At 37.8% G+C, this 22,512-nt stretch overlaps 1 protein-coding gene across 1 annotated transcript; it reads left to right on the top strand.

Annotated features, from left to right (window-relative positions):
- Positions 1–1,045: 1,045 nt before the first annotated feature.
- On the top strand, positions 1,046–17,856 carry sbk3 (SH3 domain binding kinase family, member 3). The gene is made up of 5 exons (XM_049480518.1): positions 1,046–1,255; positions 10,155–10,299; positions 11,769–11,971; positions 15,099–15,365; positions 16,153–17,856. Exons 1-5 carry the CDS (start codon positions 1,250–1,252, stop codon positions 16,627–16,629), a joined length of 1,098 nt encoding a protein of 365 aa, XP_049336475.1. The 5' UTR covers positions 1,046–1,249; the 3' UTR covers positions 16,630–17,856.
- Positions 17,857–22,512: the final 4,656 nt, after the last annotated feature.

Below are 22,512 nucleotides of genomic sequence, written 5' to 3'. Positions count from 1 at the left end.
CAGTGTGTGTTTTTTCCGTTCTTCTTGGGTTTACCTTATTTCAATTCAACTGTTCTGCAATTGGGTTCAACAACCCTCTGGGCTGGAGAGCTACTAGTCTGTAGCTCTCCATCCCATTACACTTAATTTTCCAAAATATAATTATTTTTTTGTGGCCCGCCATTAATAGCTTGGAAAATATCTGGCCCGCTGCCAAACTTAATTGCCGACCCCTGATCTATAGTTTAGAAGCATCCTGTGCCTTTCAATCCTTTCCTTTGAGCCGCTTAACAGCTCTGACACTTTAATGCAAATGAGCTGTTGCTAGCCACGCCACTTGTCTATGCTGAGCGTTTACCACACGTTAGTGTTAGATTGTGCTAAATGGCAAAACAAAAAAAGCTAGTTCATCTGAAAGAAACTATTCGAAAGCGCTTATATCTCCCTTATCTGCTGACCTTCCACGGACAGTATGTACAGATCCCTCTCCAGACGAAGTCTGCTGGCTAATCCTGCTGTGTACTGTCTGAGATTCTTAACCAGCGAAATTGCTGATCTTCAACTAGATCTAGTGAGTGGGGCTCTGTGGAGGGGGTTCTAAGCATGTTCCATGCAGGTTTTCTTGCATATGATCAAAAAGCAAATGATTCCTGATCTTTTAGCTGATTCACAGAGAATGGATGGATGGATTTTTTTGGGCTTTCAGTGTTTATAGGGGCAGCCGAGACCCAAGATTTGCATGATATGTCCCGTTTAACTTTGTCTAAAAACAGTTTTTAATATTGTTTTATTAAGACTTATTTAGTGAGAAACAGCAGTGGAAAACAGTTGGTTTACATAGTCATGCATTTATCTACGCACACACACACACACACACACACACACACACACACACACACACACACAGAAGAATGCCTGCAGAACAGTAGCCTAAATGTAGCAGAGTGAGAGAGATGCACACAGACACTGAAGATAGGCAGCAGGACTAGATAGTATATGTTAGTGAAGATGGGTAGGGCTTGTTAGAGAACAGACCAATCAAACACACACTTACACACCCACACTCACACACACACACACAGAGCCACATGGTGTATGAAGAACAGGCAGTGCCTCTAAAAGATACACAGCTGATAAAGTGGCTCCTGCACACTGCTGAGCTCAGTGGACAGAAGGACAGAAGGACAGAAGGACAGTGCAGTGTAAATGGACAGAGCTGCATAAAGAGAACAACTGGACATCAGGACACTTCAGACCAGGCCTTTCAGCAATGACTGTAAGTGATGAACTTCTATACTACTAATCAGACTTTACAGATTCAGTGATCAGTTTTAAAAACTGCTGATATTAAAATTGATTAATATTCATTTTACTAAAACTTTATTCTGGATATAAATGTTACCAGTGCTTCATTTACACTGGATATTAATGTTTTTGGAGTTTCATATGAGTTATTAATGTTACTAGAACTTCATCCTGCATATTAAAGTCAGTAAACCTTAATTATGGATATTATTATTATTAATGATTAATTCACTCTTGATATTAATGTAATTAGAATGTTATTCTGGATATTAATTTTATTAGAGCTTCATTCTGGATATTAATGTTATTAGAGCTTCATTCATTCTGGCTATTAATGTTATTACAGCTTTATTCACACTGGATATTAATGTTATTAGAGCTTCATACTGGATATTAATGTTATTAGAAGTCTATTCTGGATATTCATGTTATTAGAGCCTTATTCACACTGGATATTAATGTTATTAGAGCTTTATTCTGGAATTAATGTTATTAAAGCTTAACACTGAATAATAATGTTATTAGAGTTTCATACTGGATATTAATGTTATTAGAGCTTCATTCTGGATATTAATGTTATTAGAGCTTCATTCACACTTGATATTAATGTTATTAGAGCTTCATACCGGATATTAATGTTATTAGAGCTTCATTCACACTTGATATTAATGTTATTAGAGCTTCATTCTGGATATTAATGTTATTAGAGCTTCTTTCTGGATATTAATGTTATTAGAGCTTCATTCTGGATATTAATGTTATTAGAGCTTCATTCTGGATATTAATGTTATTAGAGATTCATTCTGGATATTAATGTTATTAGAGCTTCATTCTGGATATTAATGTTATTAGAGCTTCATACTGGATATTAATGTTATTAGAGCTTCATTCTTGATATTAATGTTATTAGAGCTTCATTCTTGATATTAATGTTATTAGAGTTTTATTCTGGATATTGATATTATTAGAAGTTCAGTCTAGATATTAATGTTATTAGAGCTTCATTGGAACATCATGCAATAATTGTAACACTTTAATGCTAAATAATAGTTTTAGTAAGTGAGAGGCTTTTATGGTCAACAGATCTGAGTACAGGTACACAGTGTAACGCATATACGTTACTCCGGAACGTGTAATGATAGTGCAACATAGACGTATAATAATACAATTAATACAGTAAATACTACAGACGAGACAATTTAACAGACAGGACAGTGCGTGAACGATATGGTACAAATTAAATGTACATGGTGAGAATAAGGTGCAGAGATCTGTAACATACTGTAACATATAGCACACATATGATCACAGTAGTAACTGAGTGAGAGAGTTTATAGTTTCTATAGAATATTTCAGTCTCTGTCTGCTGAGTGTGTGTGTGTGTGTGTGTGTGTGTGTGAGTATAGAGGTTGTTTCTGTACAGTTTGTGTGTGTGTGTGAAGAGTAGTGGGAGAGTTCAGTTCAGTTCTGTGTGAGTGAGTGGTGGGTGTGTTGGGGGGGTGTTCAGCTCTGTCTCTGTGTGTTGGGGAGTCTGACTGCTTGGTAGATGAAGCTGTTGCAGAGTTTGGTAGTGGAGGCTCTGTGTGTTGAGGAGTCTGACTGTCTGGTGGAAGAAGCTGTAGCAGAGTCTGGTAGTGGAGGCTCTGATGCTCCTGTATCTCCTGCAGAGCGAAAAGTCTGTATGAGGGATAAGTTGGGTCGTCTACAATACTGTTGGCTTTGCGGATGCAGATTGTGGTGTAGATCCAAGATGTTGCAGTTCTCAAACCAGATCATACTGGATAATTACTAGACTTTCTGAATTTTATATTTATTTAATAAAACAATTTAATGAAAAGTTAATTTAATTAAAATGTCCCATTCAATTTCTCATTCATATTTTTCTTTTTTTTTCACAATTTTATGATTTTTATTATTTGCAATTGTAAATGTGCAGTAAATCTGCAGCATTTAGTAATGAAAGTAGTATTCAGTAGTATCAGCAGTTGGAGCAGTAATAAGAACAGAAGCATATGTTTTTGCAGAAGTAGCATAATGACATTAGTTGCAGTAGAGACAGCAGCAGAGAAGCAGTAATAGTAGCAGCAGTAGTTATGGAATTGTAGCAGAAGTAGTAGTAGTAGTAATAATAAGTAGAAGCAGCAGTAATGGTAATAGAAGCTGTAGTAAAACTAGCAGTCATTATAGCAGTAATAGTATGTTCAGGGGAAGGATAAAAAAGTTGTCTCAGAGATTTAACCTGTCAGTTTCCACTGTGAGGAACATAGTAAGGAAATGGAAGATCACAGGGACAGTTCTTGTGAAGCCCAGAAGTGGCAGGACAAGAAAAATATCAGAAAAGCAGAGAAGAAGAATGGTGAGAACAGTCAAGGACAATCCACAGACCACCTCCAAAGAGCTGCAGCATCATCTTGCTGCAGATGGTGTCACTGTGCATCGGTCAACAATACAGCGCACTTTGCACAAGGAGAAGCTGTATGGGAGAGGGATGCGAAAGAAGCCATTTCTGCAAGCACGCCACAAACAGAGTCGCATGAGGTGCGCTTTTGCTTTTGCACACCTCAGACGACTCTGTTTGTGGCGTGCTTGCAGAGAGAGTTGTTTTGATGAGCCCATGATGCCACTCTTCAGAGGAGATTTAAATAGGAGAACAACTTGCAATTGGCCACCTTAAATACCTTTTCTCATGATTGGATACACCTGGCTATAAAGTTCAAAGCTCAATGAGGTTACCAAACCAATTTTGTGCTTCAGTAAGTCAGTAACAAGTAGTTCAAATCAATAAAATGATAAGGGTGCCCATACTTTTGCACCGGTCAAATTTTGGTTGAATGCATATTGCACATTTTCTGTTAGTACAATAAAGCTCATTTCAATCCTGAAATATTACTGTGTCCATCAGTTATTAGATATATCAAACTGAAATGGCTGTTGCAAATATCCAAATGTTTAGAACTAAAAATGGTTAAGATTAATAGGGGTGCCCAAACCTTTTCATATGACTGTATAGTATGAGTTATAGTAATAATACCAGTAGTAATAGCAGTAGTAGTTATAGTATGAATTATAGTAATAATAGCAGTAATAGTAATAGTAATAACAGCAATAGTAATAGCAGAAATAGTTACAGTAGTTGTAATAATAGCAACAGTAGCAACAGTAATAGTTGCAGTAGTAATATATCAGTAGTAGTAGTAACAGTAGTAGAAGAAGTAATGATAGCAGTAGTAGTAGTAATAGTATGGGTTATAGTAATTATAGCAGTAGTAATAGCAGCAGTAGTAGCAGTAGTCACAGAATGGAAGCAGTAGTAAAAGTAATAATAGCAGTGGCAGTAATAGTAGAAGCAGTAGTATTAACAATAGCAGCAGTAGCAGTAGCAGTCATATTAATAATATTAGTTGTAATATTGCAGTATCAGTAGTAACTGGACATTAGTGAGAGTAATGTTTACAGGTGCACTGATGTTCAGGTTTTATTTCTTTATTAGTTTTACTCCCCTTTAAATCTCTTAACGATCTGGCTAGATCCCTGGGCGTATAACGAGGTCGTATAACACAACAGCGGGGCAGCGGACTGGTCCAGCCTGCCATGCACCGAGCGGATGGCGAGTGAAATAAAGTCTGTGTGATTCCTGCCATGCCAGCACATGACTGTGGCAGGCTGCGGTGAAGCAGATCCATGAGTATTCAGTTACAGGGACCGAGTGCTGGCGGGACATTGTGTGATTTTATGACTGATTCAGGGACACAGTCTGTGGGAGGGTTTAATTGGACACTGACAGGTTTAGCTGTTTTGCACATTTATAACAATGGAAATGAGGCTGATCTGTACTGGGTTAATTAAGATTTTTTTTGTCTATATATTGTCTAAGGAATTATTGCTATACATAATATTTTTTTTCGTAGCAGAATAGCATAAAAAAGCAATTTTCACTTTTTAAAGACAACAAAATTTGAATGAATAATTTATTATAATTAGTTTGGGAATTATATACTTATTTCTTTACCTACTTTAGTCCACACTGTGTGTTTGGAGTCAAAGTTATTGAGGCATGACTGGCTAAAATAGTGTTCACTGATATATATGTAAATAAACATTCAAATAAACACAATAGATGATATCAGGATTATCAAAAATTATTGCGATCATGTTCATTTATTGAAAGATAAATCAATATTGCAATTATTGTGACAGGCTTAGCCACACTGCTGCAAAAGTATAGCCACACTGTTGTAGCAGCCTTCAAACATGGTGACGGTAGTATCACACACTAATCTAAACAAAGAGGGAACACCACATCTCCTACTTTTTTTTATCATTTAATCTGGTCACATTTTAGGACATGACTGTTTTTTTCAGCTACATTATTAATAATAATTAGTTAGTCACAAACAGTATTAATCTCACACTGCCTTCTACCTTCTTCTTTACGGAGAGAGGTTTTCTTAGAACAGTGGCGGGAAGCGATCCACATTTACTTCTCTGAGAAATTTGTCAACTTGTCAGGTTATTTAGAGTGTAAAAACACTCGCACTTTGTGATACTTGACCCAGTCGGGTCAGGCAGGCCTTGAACCTGGCGGTGGGACTTATTTTAGTTGCATGGAAAACGTAGCAAGTTGCTGCAGCCTTGGCTCTGCATCAAAGCCCGCTCCCGTGGCCTCTATCAGCGAGACGAGGACAGCTTGGTAGCCCACTTGACGTCGCCTGGCAACCCAGAACACAGTCCTGGCACGGCGGGCCTGTGGTGCGCTATGCGCTCCCATACCGCTAATAATGGAATGCCGGTTAAAGCCGTGCAATTAGGTGGTATTCCACTCGCGCGTGTTCCTCAGGGAACGATACGGCCGATCAGTGTTAGTACAAGCTGCTAAGGGATCCGCTGGTATGGCAAACCTCCCGAAATGAAGGGTAATTAGCACTGGCAGCGCCTGACGCAGATATATATGAAAGAACGCTGGCTGAGGAAGGTCACCGGTAGATATGGGAGCGTGGGGTTGGGTGGCGGGAGGGCAGTGAACTGATAGCCTTGTGTTCCATGAAGACGAGAAGAAGTGTCCATTTCCAGCAGCTGCAGCAGTTAATAATGCTATTGTCCGCTCGGTGTGCCAAATCACAGAAGCTGTGAATGCTAAGGCTGAGCTGTAGCTCTGACAGATGGGAAATCCCAATGCAAGACGTTACTCACTTATAGACTAGATCATTTAATATGAAAAAATGTTTAATTTCTGATCATTTAATTTCTGAAATTGAAAGTGGAAATTTGGGTGTAAATCATCAATATTTAAAATGTTTTACAGTCATATGAAAAAGTTTGGGCACCCCTATTAATCTTAATCATTTTTGGTTCTAAATATTTGGGTGTTTACACCACCCATTTCAGTTTGATATATCTAATAACTGGTGGACACAGTAATATTTCAGGAATGAAATGAGGTTTATTGTACTAACAGAAAATGTGCAATATGCATTAAACCAAAATTTGACCGGTGCAAAAGTATGGGCACCCTTATCATTTTATTGATTTGAATACTCCTAACTACTTTTTACTGACTTACTGAAGCACAAAATTGGTTTGATAACCTCATTGAGCTTTGAACTTCATAGCCAGGTGTATCCAATCATGAGAAAAGGTATTTAAGGTGGCCAATTGCAAGTTGTTCTCCTATTTGAATCTCCTCTGAAGAGTGGCATCATGGGCTCATCAAAACAACTCTCAAATGATCTAAAAACAAAGATTGTTCAACATAGTTGTTCAGGGGAAGGATACAAAAATGTGTCTCAGAGATTTAACCTGTCAGTTTCCACAGTGAGGAACATAGTAAGGAAATGGAAGAGCACAGGGACAGTTCTTGTTAAGCCCAGAAGTGGCAGGCCAAGAAAAATATCAGAAAGGCAGAGAAGAAGAATGGTGAGAACAGTCAAGGACAATCCACAGACCACCTCCAAAGAGCTGCAGCATCATCTTGCTGCAGATGGTGTCACTGTGCATCGCTCAACAATACAGCGCACATTACACAAGGAGAAGCTGTATGGGAGAGTGATGCGAAAGAAGCCATTTCTTCAAGCACGCCACAAACAGAGTCGCATGAGGTGTGCAAAAGCAAAAGCACACCTCAGGCGACTCTGTTTGTGGCGTGCTTGCAGAAATGGCTTCTTTCGCAAATTTGTATATATTGGAAAAAAATGGAAAAAATCATTCTCTACTGCAGCATTTACACACAGCACAGTCACATTTTCATCAAATAAAAAACTAGAAAAACACACAGAAACACAGAAAACTCTAAGTAACTATAAGTATTTTCTTAAAAAAAAAATACAAATGAAGCCAAAGGGCAGTAAGTTCTTTGGGAACTGGAGAAAACCTCAGCTTCAGCAGTGAAGAGAAGAAGTGGAGGTCTGACAGGTGAAGTGCTACTGCACTTCATTCCTAAGATAAGTCATTCCTAAGATAAGAAAATAAAAAAGCAGCTTGTCGGGGACATGCAGCACTGTCACTGGACTACTAACAAACAGGGGTGTTCTAAAAACTTTTGACAGGTAGGTTATATATAGGGGTGGCAATGAGCTAATAGCTTTGTGCTCCATGAAGACGAGAAAAATCAAATACTGTATTTGGAGCAGCTGCATAAGTTAATAATGCTATTGTCCGCTCTGTGTCCCATATCATGAATAGTGTGAATGCACAGGCTAGCCATAGCTCTGACAGATGGGAAATCCCATGTCAAGACTGTTATATAAGTCTGCACTTATACACATATAGCTATATGTCATCTGCACAAAATCTCTCAGTGTCTGCTGATAGACGTCACTGTCACCAGAATACAGCGACCACTGCAACTATTTATCATGCTTTACAGAACAATAGCATGACCTAAGAATGGAAAGAAACAAACAAAAACAAATAAATAATATAATAGAATTAATCTGTCATTAGCTATTTGTTAGCTCAAGTTAGCCTGTCTTAGCCTGAGTTAAACTGGCTGGCTAGAGTTAGCCTGTCTTAGTTCGAATTAAAAATATAGGTATGAAGAGAAAGAACAGTACCTTTTCATGTTTGCCACATATTATTTGTAATAAACCTCATGCCGGTGCAATAGTTTGCTAAAACCAATAAAAAAACTTGAAAACAAAAAAGATTAGCTAGAGTTAGTCTGTCTAAGTTTTAGTAAAAAAAAAACGATTAGCTAGAGTTAGCCTGTCTAAGTTTTAGTACAAAATGATAAGCTAGAGTTAGCCTGTCTAAGTTTTAGTACAAAATGATAAGCTAGAGTTAGCCTGTCTAAGTTTTAGTAAAAAAACCGATTAGCTAGAGTTAGCCTGTCTAAGTTTTAGTAAAAAAAACGATTAGCTAGAGTTAGCCTGTCTAAGTTTTAGTACAAAATGATAAGCTAGAGTTAGCCTGTCTAAGTTTTAGTACAAAATGATAAGCTAGAGTTAGCCTGTCTAAGTTTTAGTACAAAATGATAAGCTAGAGTTAGCCTGTCTAAGTTTTAGTACAAAATGATAAGCTAGAGTTAGCCTGTCTAAGTTTTAGTACAAAATGATAAGCTAGAGTTAGCCTGTCTAAGTTTTAGTAAAAAAAAACGATTAGCTAGAGTTAGCCTGTCTAAGTTTTAGTACAAAATGATAAGCTAGAGTTAGCCTGTCTAAGTTTTAGTACAAAATGATAAGCTAGAGTTAGCCTGTCTAAGTTTTAATACAAAATGATAAGCTAGAGTTAGCCTGTCTAAGTTTTAGTAAAAAAACGATTAGCTAGAGTTAGCCTGTCTAAGTTTTAGTAAAAAATGATAAGCTAGAGTTAGCCTGTTAAACTGGCTTGCAAGATTTAACCTGTCTTAGTTTGGGTTAAAAATGTTAGCTAGAGTTCGCCTGTTTTAGCCTGAGTTAAACTGGCTCACAAGATTAATTGAGTTAGATTGTGATACAGCACCCATATTTTCACTATAGTACAGTTTTTGCTCTATTATTGAGTTAGACTGTGACACTGTACCCATATTTTTACTATAGTACAGTTTTTGCTGTTTTAATTGAGTTAGCTTGTGATATAGTACCTGTATTTGTCACTATAGTACTGTTTTTGCTCTATTAATTGAGTTAGATTGTGATACTGTACCCATATTTTCACTATACTATAGTTTCTGCTCTTTCAATTGAGTTAGACTGTCATACAGTACCCATCCTTTCACTACAATACAGTTTCAGCTTTTGTAATTGAGTTAAATTCTGATACAATATCTGTATTTTCACTATAGTATAGTTTCTGCTCTTTTAATTGAGTTATATTGTTATACAGTACCCATATTTGCACTACAATACAGTTTCTGCTCTTTTAATTTAATTAAATTGTAATACAGTACCTATATTTTCACTAGAGTACAGTTTCTGCTCTTTTTTATTTCATTTGATTGTGATTCAGTACCCCTATGTTTACTACATGCAGTTTTTGCACTCTTTGAATTAAGTTAGATCATGACACAGTACCAATAATTTCAATATAGTACAGTTTCCACTCTTTTTATTGAATTAGATTATGACACAGTACCAAAAAATTTAATATAGTACAGTTTCTACTGTTATAATGACTTTACATTGATCATTACAAAATACCCTTACTTTTAATATAGTATGGTGTCTGCCCTTTTAACTTACTTAAGTTGTGAAACAGTACAGATAATTTTATTATAGTAGTTATTGCATTTCCTTGAGTTAGATTGTGCTATAGTACTCATACATTCACTATAGTACAGCGTCTGCTCTTTCAATTAAGTTAGATTGTGAAATATTATGCAACTGTACTATTAATATAATATAATTTATCTGGACCTCTGCACTGGAAACTGAGCACAGGGTGTGTTTTGTTTTCAGGACCACATGCAGGAGCTGGACGAGCTGTGCTATCTCACGGCCCAGTCCATGACATCAATGGTGACCTCAGAGCACTTCAAAGTGGTGAAGAAGTTGGGGGAGGGGTCATACGGCAAGGTCATGCTGGCCGTGCACAAACGGAGAGGTCAGGGCCGCACACACACACACACACACACACACACACATTTTACATTAGTTTTGACATTTAAAAAAATGTAAAACCTTTAAAAATAGTTTTATATTGCACAAAAACGCTACTTATTCACTACTTGTATAATACAATTAAACATTTTCCAGGTTGTGTTGGGCCATTTAGTAAAAATGGAAAAAAGATTAGTTCGTTTAAGTAGTTTTTGCACATGGCATTATAATAGCAACCACATGGAAAACCAAAGAAACACCACAGCAACCACCTAACAACACAATATCAACCACATACCAGCAACTACCTACCAAACCTACAGCAACTACCTGGGATACTGTAGCAAGCAACACCTTATCAACCATTAACACCCATCTAACAACAACAACAACAACAATAATAACAACACTTTGGCAACCCCTTGCTATACTGTAATAACCTAGAAACTACCTAGCCACCACTAAGTATATTATATATTGTAGCAACAACTATTAATCAACCTCAAAGGAACCACCTAGCAACACTAAAACAACAACTTAGTAAAACCTTAGCAACCATTTAACCACTAACATGATTCCACTATTTCATCTAGCAGCACCACAGCAACCACATAGCAAAACCTAGAGAAAGCCTAGTACGCTCCTAGCAACCACCTGGTACACCACATAAACCATCTAGCAAAACCTAGAGAAAGCCTAGAAACCTCCTAGCAACCTAAAAAACCAACCACCTGGTACACCACAGAAACCACTTAGCAAAACCTAGAGAATGTCTAGAAACCTCCTAGCAACCTAAAAAACCAACCACCTGGTACACCACACAAACCACTTAGCAAAACCTAAGGAAAGCCTAATAAGCGCCTAGGAACCTCATAGCAACCACCTAAACCATCAACCATCAGCAACCACCTAAACCAAACAACATAAACCATCTAGCAAAACCTAGAGAAAGCCTTGTAAGTTTCTAGCAACCACCTGGTACACCACATAAACCATCTAGCAAAACCTAGAGAAAGCCTAGAACCTTTCTAGCAACCTAAAGACACAACCACCTGGTACACCACATAAACCACCTAGCAAATTCTAGACAAAGCCTAGCAACTTACTAGCAACCTTATAGCAACCACCTGGTACACCACATAAACCACCTAGTAAAACCTAGACAAAACTTTGCAACCTTCTAGCAACCACCAAATACACCACCGAGAAACAACATAAACCACCTAAAAAAAACTAGAGAAAGCCTATAAACCTCCTAGCAACCTCAAAATATATACCTGCTACACCACAGGAACCACCTAGCAAAACCTAGAGAATGCCTACAAACCTCCTCGCAACCTCATAGCAACCACCTGCCACCAGCAAAACAACAGCCCTAGGTGGAAACCATTTAATTTGCACAAGCATTCTGTATTTTCTTCAATATCCTTCACTTAAATTTTTTAATTCTTGTCATTTTTCTCTGTTCTCTAGGAACCCCCATGGCCCTGAAGTTCTTCCCCCGCCGCTCCACCACCCTGCTGGCGTTCCTGCGCGAGTACAACCTCTCCCTCTCGTTCTGCACCCATCCCTCGCTCACTCGCGCTCTGGGGATCTTCTTCTCCACACCCTCTCACTACATCTTCGCCCAGCAGGCAGCGCTCTACGGAGACCTGTACGATGTCATCGTATCGGAGGTGAGAACTGTCCGAGTGCTGATCTTAAAAAAATAAAACATAAAAGACTGTGTAATTTTTTATGACATACAAAATTGTAAATTACACTTGAACTTTTTATGCTAAATCACGAAGTATAATGGCAACATTCGATTGTGTCAAAACTTTACAATTCCAAAATATAACAGTAACTTTTTATGTTAATTTTCTGTATATTGACAGAAATATATCCACATAACAACAGTAAATCTTACAATAAATTATTTTTTTTAACAACAGAATCTATTTTATACCACAGTTTCCTTAAACTGACAGTTTAAAGCTGTTAAAATGTGGGTAAATTAATGTATTCCACTTTTTTTCCAGTGTAGAATGAATGAAAGAAAGAATATTCATGTTGAAAAGCTGAAAAAACAAACTTACCAAAAAACACGACTATACTGGAAGTTCTGAAGTAACTGTTACACTGGGAAACTTTTTTTACATTTCGCAAACAAAAAACGTGATTGGCAGAAACTCAGGACAGGTCAGCCAATAGAAAAGAAGCCACCGATGGTTACAGACCAAACCCTTTTGATTGTATATGTGGATGGAAATGTTCAACTAAGTCAAAGTAGTTGAGCAATGTTTGGAAATCCGATTTACGCCAGATCTGAATTCATATTAGGCACAAATAAAAACTTGTGAAGGGAAAATGAACATGAATTAGAAGAGAAAAGAAGGACAGCAGTGAGGGAGGACAGGTATTACAAATATGTGGCAAAGCAAATTTAACCACAGGTGACAGCAGCAACGGGCAAACAACAAAAAGCCTAAAAAAACGAAGTAACTCTGATGGGTCAGTCCTGATGAGAGCCAGTTCCATCGTGACATTTTCGATAGTCTTTGAGGATTCTTTCAAAGTTCTTGAAATGTTTTGAATTGAACAGTCAGAATAGTTCTCTACTGTTCAGGGAAAGGTTTCTACTAGATTTTCGATTATCGCTGTGAGGATTTGAAAGCTTTCAGCAATAAAAACAGCATCAGTCAGGTCAGGATATTGGGTGATCATCACCCCACCTCATTCCATCTAAACGTATTGGATGGAGCACCACCAGGGCAATACTGAGGGTCCCCTTGTTTTAGGCATGGTTTATCTAGTTTATCTGCTCCAGGGAGTCCTATTCTATTGGCAGTATTTCCATACAGGGACTAGACAAGCTGTGTGTGTGTGTATATATAGTGTATATCTCTATATATAGAGTATATATGCAGCGCAATACATATGCATAGAATATCCTGCAGGTTGAGAGTTTGAGTGTAATGATATGAAGATGGATGGAGATGCTGTGAAGGTTCTTCATGGAAGCTGGAGGCCTAAGCTCCATTAGGCACGCACATGTTCTCACATATACATATCCATATATTCCCCATATACATTCCCATATGCCCCATACTCTGATAGCACAACAACTGCTCCTGTCAGCAGCTGAATGCGATGTAATGTCTGGGAGAGCTCAGCACGGCACTGAGAACCAGCACTGTAAACACACAACACAAGGTGATTCAACTGAATCCACTTCAAACAGCAAAACTGATTTGATTCAGTTATTATAACATTCAGTGCAATAAAGAATAATATAGGTGTGAAGTTCAAATCATAAGAAATCTTATAGAATTCAGATTTAGATATAATTGTTCTTGCTTGGAATAAAGAATATAATGCTAGCTATAATGTAATGTAATAGAGAGGAGGTACTACCTTTGTATGCAGTACCAGTTAAAAGTTCAGACTCACCTTCTCATTCAATGTTTTTTTTTTCTACATTGTAAATGAATACTGAAGTCATTTAGACAACAAAAGAAAACACAAGGATTCATGTAGTAACTTAAAAGTGTTAAACAAACCAAAGTGGGTTCTATCTGGGGAGATGTTAATTTCTGATTTTTGAGGCTGGTAACTCTAAACAAAACTTATCCTGTACAACAGAGGAAACTCTTGATCTTCCTTTCTTAGGGGGGTCCTGATGAGGGCCAATTCCATCATAACATTTTGATGGTATTTGCAACTGCATTCAATACTTAATACTTTTGAAGTTCTTGAAATGTTTTAGATTGACTGACCTTCATTTCTTAGAGTATTTTTCTTTTTATTTAGTTGAGTAGTTCTTACCATAATATGGATTAGAACATTACTCAAATAGGACTATACACTGTATACCAACAGGACATCAATCAGTCGTATACTCCACAAATCTGGCCTTTATGGAAGAGTGGCAAGAAGAAAACCACTGTTGAAAGAAAGACATAAAAAGTGTTTTTGTACAGCAAGCATGTGGAAGAAGGTGCTGTGTGGTCAGATGAGACCAAAGTTGAACATTTTGGCCTAAATACAAAGTGCTTTGGCAGCATCATGGTTTGGGCCTGCTTTTTTTCACCAGGGACAGATTTGGGAAGATGGTTAAAATTGATGATGAAGGTGGATGGAGCCAAATTTAGGACCATTCTGGAAGAAAACCTGTTGAGTCTGCTGAAGACCTGAGACTGGGACGGAGATTTACCCTCCAACAAGACAATGATCCAAAACATAAAGCAAAATCTACAATAGAACGGATCACAAATAAAAGTATCCAGGTGTAAAAATGACCAAGTCAAAGTCCAGACCTGAATCCAATGGAGAATCTGTGGAAAGAGCTGAAAACTGCTGTTCACAAACCAACACTCTGCATCCAACCTCACTGAGATCCAGCTGTTTTGTAAGAAAGCCTGGGCAAAAATGTCAGTCTCTCGATGTGCAAAACTGATAAATATATACCCCAACCGACTTGCAGCTGTAATAACGCAAGGGGGCAGAATAATATTACATGCCCCACTTTTCAGTTTTTTTATTTCTGAAAAAAGTTAAAAATATCCAATAAATTTCATTCCACTTCACGATTGTGTCCCACTTGTTGTTGATTCTTCACAAAAATTAAAATTTTATGTCTTTATGTTTGAAGTCTGAAATGTGGCAAAAGGTTGAAAAGTTCAAGGGGGCCGAAAACTTTTGCAAGGCACTGTAACTATTCCAGGTGACTCATAAAGCTGAGAAAAATGTCAATGTTGATGTGAAATTAAACTATGTTTTTTTAACTGAAATTAAAACATTAATCTGTCTGTCTGTCTGTAGGTGGGCGTGACTGAGGAACAGGCTCAGTGTGTGATGTCACAGTTGAGTGGCGCCGTGTCGCACCTGCACTCTCTGGGCTTCGTGCATCGGGACATCAAACCCGAGAACGTCTTCCTGTACGGCCGCAGCTGCCGCTGGGTGAAGCTGGGGGATTTCGGGCTGGTGCGGGCGAGGGGGGCTCAGGTGCGCCCCGTCTGGTACAACTCGCCGTTCTGCGTACCTGAGGTGGAGCAGGCCAAGCACAGGAAGAAGGAGGAGGAAGAGGAGGTGAGGGTTATATTAAAACAAATCATTAGAATTATTATTGTTTTATGTATAGTACCAGTTAAACGTTTGGACACATTTTCTTCTTTATTTATTATTAATTGTAGATTAATACTAAAGTCATCCAAACTTTGAAAGTCAAAAAAAAAAACATTGAAAACATAATGAATTACAAACCAAAATATGTTTTATATTTTAGATTCTTTAAAGTAGCTCCTTTTTCTCAGATGACATTAACTTTTGCACATCTTGGCTGGATTTTCACGTGGAATCCAGGCTTTCAGTTAACAGCTGTGCTGAACTCATCAAGAGTTAATTATTTGAATTTCTTTTCTCTTAATGTGCATCAATTGTAAAGTTGTAGAGTAGGTATACAGTGAATAGCTCTATTTGAGTAATGTTCTAATCCATAATATAGCAAGATTTCAAGAAAGTATCCTCAAGTGTAGACGCAAAGATCATCAAAAACAATTTGATGGAACTGGCCCTCATCAGGATTACCACAGGAAAGGAGGACCAAGAGTTACTTGTTAACAGCACCCCAGTTGAGAGCACCTAAATGCTTCTTCACAGAGTATTTTGCTTTGTTTAACACATTTAAGTTACTACATAATTTCTTATGTGTTCCTTCATAGTCATCTGGATGACTTCAGAGTTCATTTATTGATTGGTACTCATTTTATTTTTTTAAATGAAGCATTTTAAGAGTCATCTTACACTCTGCGAAAAGTATCGTGGTAGATAATAGATCACAATATCACTGATGTACCATCATATCGTCCACCCCCAGGAGGAGACATGGATGTCAGTGGAGCCCAGTTTGGACAGCTGGGCTCTGGGGATCCTGGCCTACTGCCTGCTGACGGGCTGCTTCCCCTGGGAGGAGAGCACCTCAGACGACCCCGGCTACTGCAGGTTCAGAGACTGGTATAACTGCATGAAGGAGAAGGAGGAGAGGGAGGCGGGACAGAACGGATGGAGCCACGCCAACATAGAGGACGGGAGGGTGGAGGAGGTGCCCGTGCCGTCGCAGTTCGAGACACTGAGCTCGCTGGCCCTCACGCTGCTCAGGAAGCTCCTGAACCCGCTGCCGTGGCTCCGGGCTGGGCCGGAGGAGGTGCTCTCGTACCTGGGTGGACCCTGGCTGCTGGAGACGGAGAGGGCGGAGCTAAAGAAAGAGAAGGAGGCGCGGGAGGAAGCCAGGAAAATACGAGAGGGAGGAGGAGTGGAGGAGAACAGAGAGAGGGAGGGAACGAGGGAGAGATAAAAGGAGGAGGAGCTCCTCCTTTTAATAGCATTACCAAATTATATATTGTGCAGCCCTAAGTGTAACAGGGTGGTAGGGTTCAGGGTGGGGTTGTATAAAGAGGTAAAAGGGGAATAATAAAAAGCGAAGAAAATGTGGAAAAAAAAACCCTTTATTTTGTATTAAAAGAGTGTTTATATATTTTGTAATACAACATGTACATGTGATTTTATAATGCAATACTGTATTGTTTTACTTTGTAAAATGTAAAGTGTGTGTGTAAATGTGTGTGTGTGTGTGTTTATGTATTGTGACATTTGTAGGTATGTGTACTGTTTAATGTATAATTTAGATGAATACATTTCTTTATCTTTTTTTTTCAAATTGTTGAGTGTAATTTCATTTAATTTTATCTTTAAAGGATTATTTATTATTGAATTCTATTGTTTGTTTTGTTTTGTTTTTTTACAGGAGAAGGTGAAATTTTGTTCATACTTATACAGTGTGTTTTTAAATATTAGGGCTTTTTTTTAACAATTCTTCCAATGAAGTATGGAGCTATTTTGAGCTTGTGTAAAATAGTGACTTCTTTGCATGGGCACCTCTATGCCCCTATCACTAGCATTGTAAACCTGTTGGGAGCATCGGCTAAAAGCGCTGTATTTTGGAATACTAGGGGTAAAAGGAGAATGGAGGTGGACCATTAGATAAAAGTTCTACAAAATATTTACTTTTTACTCATTATCAGGTTTAACTACACCCATTTCACCCCAGATTTCTCCTTTAAAAATCATTTGAACTAGCTGCACATGGTGTAAATAATTCTAGATAAAATAACCACTAGAAATGCCCTAAAGTTATTTTTTTTTTCTTGTAAAGTTATTTTGGAAATACATTGTGTTTTCGACTGAAAAGCGACAGTTTGTATTTGCTAAAGTTGTATTCACTCATTTCCTGTACACGTACATGTGTTATTTGAAGGATTTTATATTGCACACTGTATCATAATAATACTGAATCCATTTTTTTGTTGTTGCACTTTGTCACTACAGTATATAAGCTTATTATCTTTTTTTTTTACTTTTATTTTTTTGTGTGGAATCACTGTAGCATATCCTGTGTACAGTCTGTAAAAAGGTGATTAATTATCTGAACACTTTTCTCAGTAAATGCTGTATTACTGTAGTTTCACTGTCTGTGTTACTGGGTGTAATATATTCTAATAAACTTATTCATTTTTGGCATATATTTCTATAAACTGTTTCTGTCATTTCTAAATGCTAAATGCCAAGGAACAGTGCTAATCACATTGAACAATGCTAAACACATGAAACAAAGTTAACTGCACTAAACACACTAAACAATGCTAAACGCAATAAATAATGCAAAATGCACTGAACAATACTACCCAGGACAATGCTAAACACACTAAACCATATCTGTCAAGTTTTGAATTTTAAAATAAGAGAAATCTTTTGCCGCCCGGTTTGAGCCGTCCCACCAGCCCAACTAAGGTTAAGTATCCCTTACATTTTAAGACAGGTTTACAAGAAATCTAAAATAACCACCTGTGAAACACTTACAAACTACAATTAGATTATCAGAATCTGATAGGTCTACCTTTGTTGACACTGAAATGTTGTGGCGTAAACAAAACCCTTTTCTAGATATTTACATGAAGTCTTCACTTTTTTTGTCAGGAATGCACTCTGTTATATTATATTTTTTTACTCAATGGATTTAAAATTTAACAAAGGGTGCACAAATTCTATAAAGTATGTGAAACAGTCCACTAACAATGGATTTCATGTAGCAATGTAATAATGTAAACAATTCACTTGTTTCAGATTTGTTCTTTTACCTTTTATAATATAAATGAACAAATTATTAAAAGAAATATTAATAAATATCAGTTCTAAGGGGCCTACACAATTAATAATATTTATTTAATATTCCTCTAGCAGGCAACAAAAACAGCTTGGGAGACAGAAGACTTGACAGGTATGCTAAACTATGCTAAACACACTAACTATGCTACACACTAAATAACGCTAAATGCTCAACAGCACTACCCAGAACAATGAATAACCTAAACAATGCTAAGCACAATGAACAATGCTAATTGCACTGAACAGCACTACAATTAAAACACCCTTAATACACTAATCAATGCTAAACACACTAAACAATGCTAAATACACTAAACAATGCTAAATACACTGAACAATGCTAAATGCTGCTAAAGCACAGGTGCAGTGTTAAGAGTGAGCTGGTGATGTTTAGAGATTTAGAGGCTCACTTCAGAATGTGAAGCCCAGTCCAATTTTCCAGCTACTGGTCCAGATCCAGCTGCCAATTATTTAGGCCAAACTAATTCTGTGGTCTTTAACTGGTACCAGAGCTTCTGCAGCCTGGTTCCTTTCCCTCGTTAAGTAGGTTCTGGAATATTAATGTGCATTAATGTATTTAATTGCTTACATTTCCTTCATTTTATTACTTAAAATCACTTCTTTTCACATTCAGGTCAGATCTGCGTCTGCACATGGCTCTACTCCAGCAGCTCACCAGCCCACCGTGAGGCCCACGTGAGCCTGAGTACAGACGCTTTTATAAATAGCCACAGCTTCATCTATTTACACTGTCCAACACATCAGCACCTCGCACTGTCTACCCCCTGCACTTGTCCCTCACTGCCCCTCAATCGCCCTCACTCTTCTGGCTCTTCGCTCCGTCACTCACTCCATCACTCCACCTCCACCAGGCCTCCAGAGGGGAACACCACAATCTGCCCTTCTCCAGTTCAGCACACTGGGCAAACCACAAACCACTGAGGACAAACCACACTTCACTTCAGATCAGTGGGGCTCTAGAGTATACTGTTAACAGCTGTTAGCAAAACTAGCCTACCTACAACATAAGAACACAACTACAGCACTTCAAGCTAAGTACTTCCATGCTTTAATACTCTCACAAGGAATACTTTTACTTCTGTTTCTGTCAGTATTCATTAAAGCAGAACAAAAACAAGCTAATTATTAAAGCTAACACTTATGTTAACCTCACAGGACAAGGTAGCTAACATTAGCGTTCAAGTCAAATAGAAATCTAAAAATATAATAAATATTTGAGCAAAACCGGCTTCATCTCACAGCAATTTCCACATGGTTGCTCCATGCATCCTGAATATCAGAATTACACAAGTAATAACCACAAAAAAAGCACAAAACTGTGAATGTGGTCTATCATTTAAAAAATAAATACAAATCCAAATAAATCTAATCACTAAACCTACTTAAGGAGATGGTCTGAGCCACAAATTCCATCAATCAAAGCTTTTCACACAGTTTTTCAAAGGTCAGGACGACCTCAGAGCAGTCTATCTGTCTGTCTGTCTGTTTGTCTGTCTAGCTATTAATATATCTATAGGGGTGGTGATGGTGAGAGGGATTGGTGGATTGGGTAAATGGCAAGTACCCAGCAAAGGAAGAGATAAAACATCACACCGAGTACTAAAAAATAGACATGGGCACAAATTGCTAAGTTGCTAAGTCTCAAGTCAAGTCTTAGCCCTAATAACTTTAGCCCTATCTGGAAAGGGACTTGTTTTTCAGGGGGTCTTGGGGTAATTTTCTCTTTTATGGGGTAATTTTCTCTGTGATTTTATTCCTGTCTGGAAAGACCATGTGCGTGTTTATCTCAGACATCCTCTGAGAAAATTACAAGCTGAATTATCTACTGTTTTTCTGGTAATTTTAGTCCCATCTGGATTCACACCTCTGAGTTTCGTCTCCGCGCGTTTAATAAAATAGCTATTTGTCCTCTTCCACGCACCGTAATTACACTTTGGGCGTGCGTTTCCACAGAGATCCATGTAAACACAACAGCGAGTGGAAATGGAGGAACTACTGAACGCGATGTTATGTAGCGGGCTCAGTGGTTTAATACCTGGTGCTAATTGAGATGTTGAAATATTTTTAATTGGGCGCCAGTTATTAAATTAATTTAATTAGATTAATTAATAAATTAATTAATCAAATTAATTAATAACACAAGACATCTCAGGGTGTGGTTTCTACAGGTGACAGAAATTTTCATAACCAAGTTATCCAGAAAAACACACTGAAATTACAGGTTTTGTAAAATAAAAGTATTTTATTAAATCACACAGATATGAGTAAATAATTCATTAAAAAGTACTAAATGTAGCCATTACATATCAAATCATAGTGTAGAATGATAAATGAGAAATAAAAGAACAAACATGTTATAATGCTGATATGAAAGGAATAAAGATTAATAGAACTATAAAGTGAATATTTCTAAATAAGGGTCTAAGGCATTTTAAGTCTACGAAACCAATTCTTATTTCCACCCAAGACACTCAAAATGAGTCATCTATACTAAAGACGCTCTATTAAAGACCCGACCAAACCATGACCAACAGACACCATCTGCCGAAAGATTAAACCCAGCTCTGCCTTACTCTGAGTTGTTGAAGTGGGCCTTGGTGACGTCCGCCTGGGTTGGTCGTCTGATGCTTCACCCCGAAAAAGGATCACGTGAGCCTGCCTGCAGGGTGGGTTGACTTCCTGTGTCAGCACGGAGCCCCATGAGAACCCACAGGGAAATCCCTTCGCTCTCAGCTGGCTTGCTGGTGGCCTCCGGACCGCAGGTTTCTGGGTTGGATCTGGCGGATCTCTTTTTCAGCTGTACTTTAGCTAAACTTAGATGAAATAATGCTTGGCTTCGTAGATTGTAAAATAACCTTAGATATTTTAACTAGGATAGCTAAGATTAATATACTTGAAGATTAAATGCGCTAGTCTAAGAAAACTAATTTAAGATGACGAAACTAACAGTCTATCCTTCCTCCATCTCTGGGCTCCCTAACCTCTCTCCTCTAACTGTTTTCCTCAACTCATCTTCTCCAACTCCTTCTCTCAACTGGCAACTGAACTGTGTCTGCCCAGTTTACTATTAGTCTCTGTGGCCTGTTTGGCCCTTGAGCTCCGATTGGCTCTGTGGCCCAAGTGTCTGTGTTTTGATTGGTCTAGGAGCAATTTCAAACTTTGGTGGGGATTCACAAAGGGCCATAAAACCCCCCCTCGCTCACATGGTCAGCATGCTTCAGAATTTTTCTAATAGATCAAACCAAAAGAAAACTCAATTAAACAGTGGATCAAAATACATTTTTCAGCATATCAGTTTGTGATGATAAATTCAGGAAACACAATCTTACAATTGAATCACAATAAATGTAATATATATATATTGCCCACAAACAGTTTTGTAATACTCAAGATAATCTTAGAAATACAATGATGGATGGTACTCTGTCAGAAAGAGATCAAGAGTCATGATATTATTTAAACCCAATTAAATCACTTAAAAGAAAATACATGATTAAACCACTGATAACCAAATAAAGCTATATTATCAAATGCTAATTAAACCTTGTTGATTCAGACTTGAATGTGTAGGAGAATTCAATCAGGACACATCCAAACACATATACCATATACCAGACACATATACCATTATTTAGTAAACATTCTATAAAACACCTTTTTTATATAGTCAATATATATGTATTTTAAGCAAAATCTTCTTAGTGAGAAATTCCTCCCCTCTGCTGTGTTTAGATAAGCGGCTGTCGTCGGAATTTACGACCGTGGGGGAAGTTGGTGAAGTTGGTGTTGGGAATGTAATTTCCAAGCTAAGAGCATTCATTTTAACTTCATGAATCTTATTTCTAAGTGGTTGCAGAAAGCACAAACCCCTAAATTGGTATAATATATTTGGTGAATTTACAATTTCCAAGGCATTCATTAAGTTTTGAACCCTCTCTCAAGTCCCGTAGTCCCGTCCTTGTCCTGATGATTGTGCTGTTGGCAAAACCACAAT

This window comes from Astyanax mexicanus, chromosome 6 (assembly GCF_023375975.1).
Source record: "Astyanax mexicanus isolate ESR-SI-001 chromosome 6, AstMex3_surface, whole genome shotgun sequence".
Classification (NCBI taxonomy): domain Eukaryota; kingdom Metazoa; phylum Chordata; class Actinopteri; order Characiformes; family Acestrorhamphidae; genus Astyanax; species Astyanax mexicanus.
The sequence above is the reverse complement of the archived record's forward strand: the minus strand, read 5'-3'. Positions and strand labels throughout refer to the sequence as shown.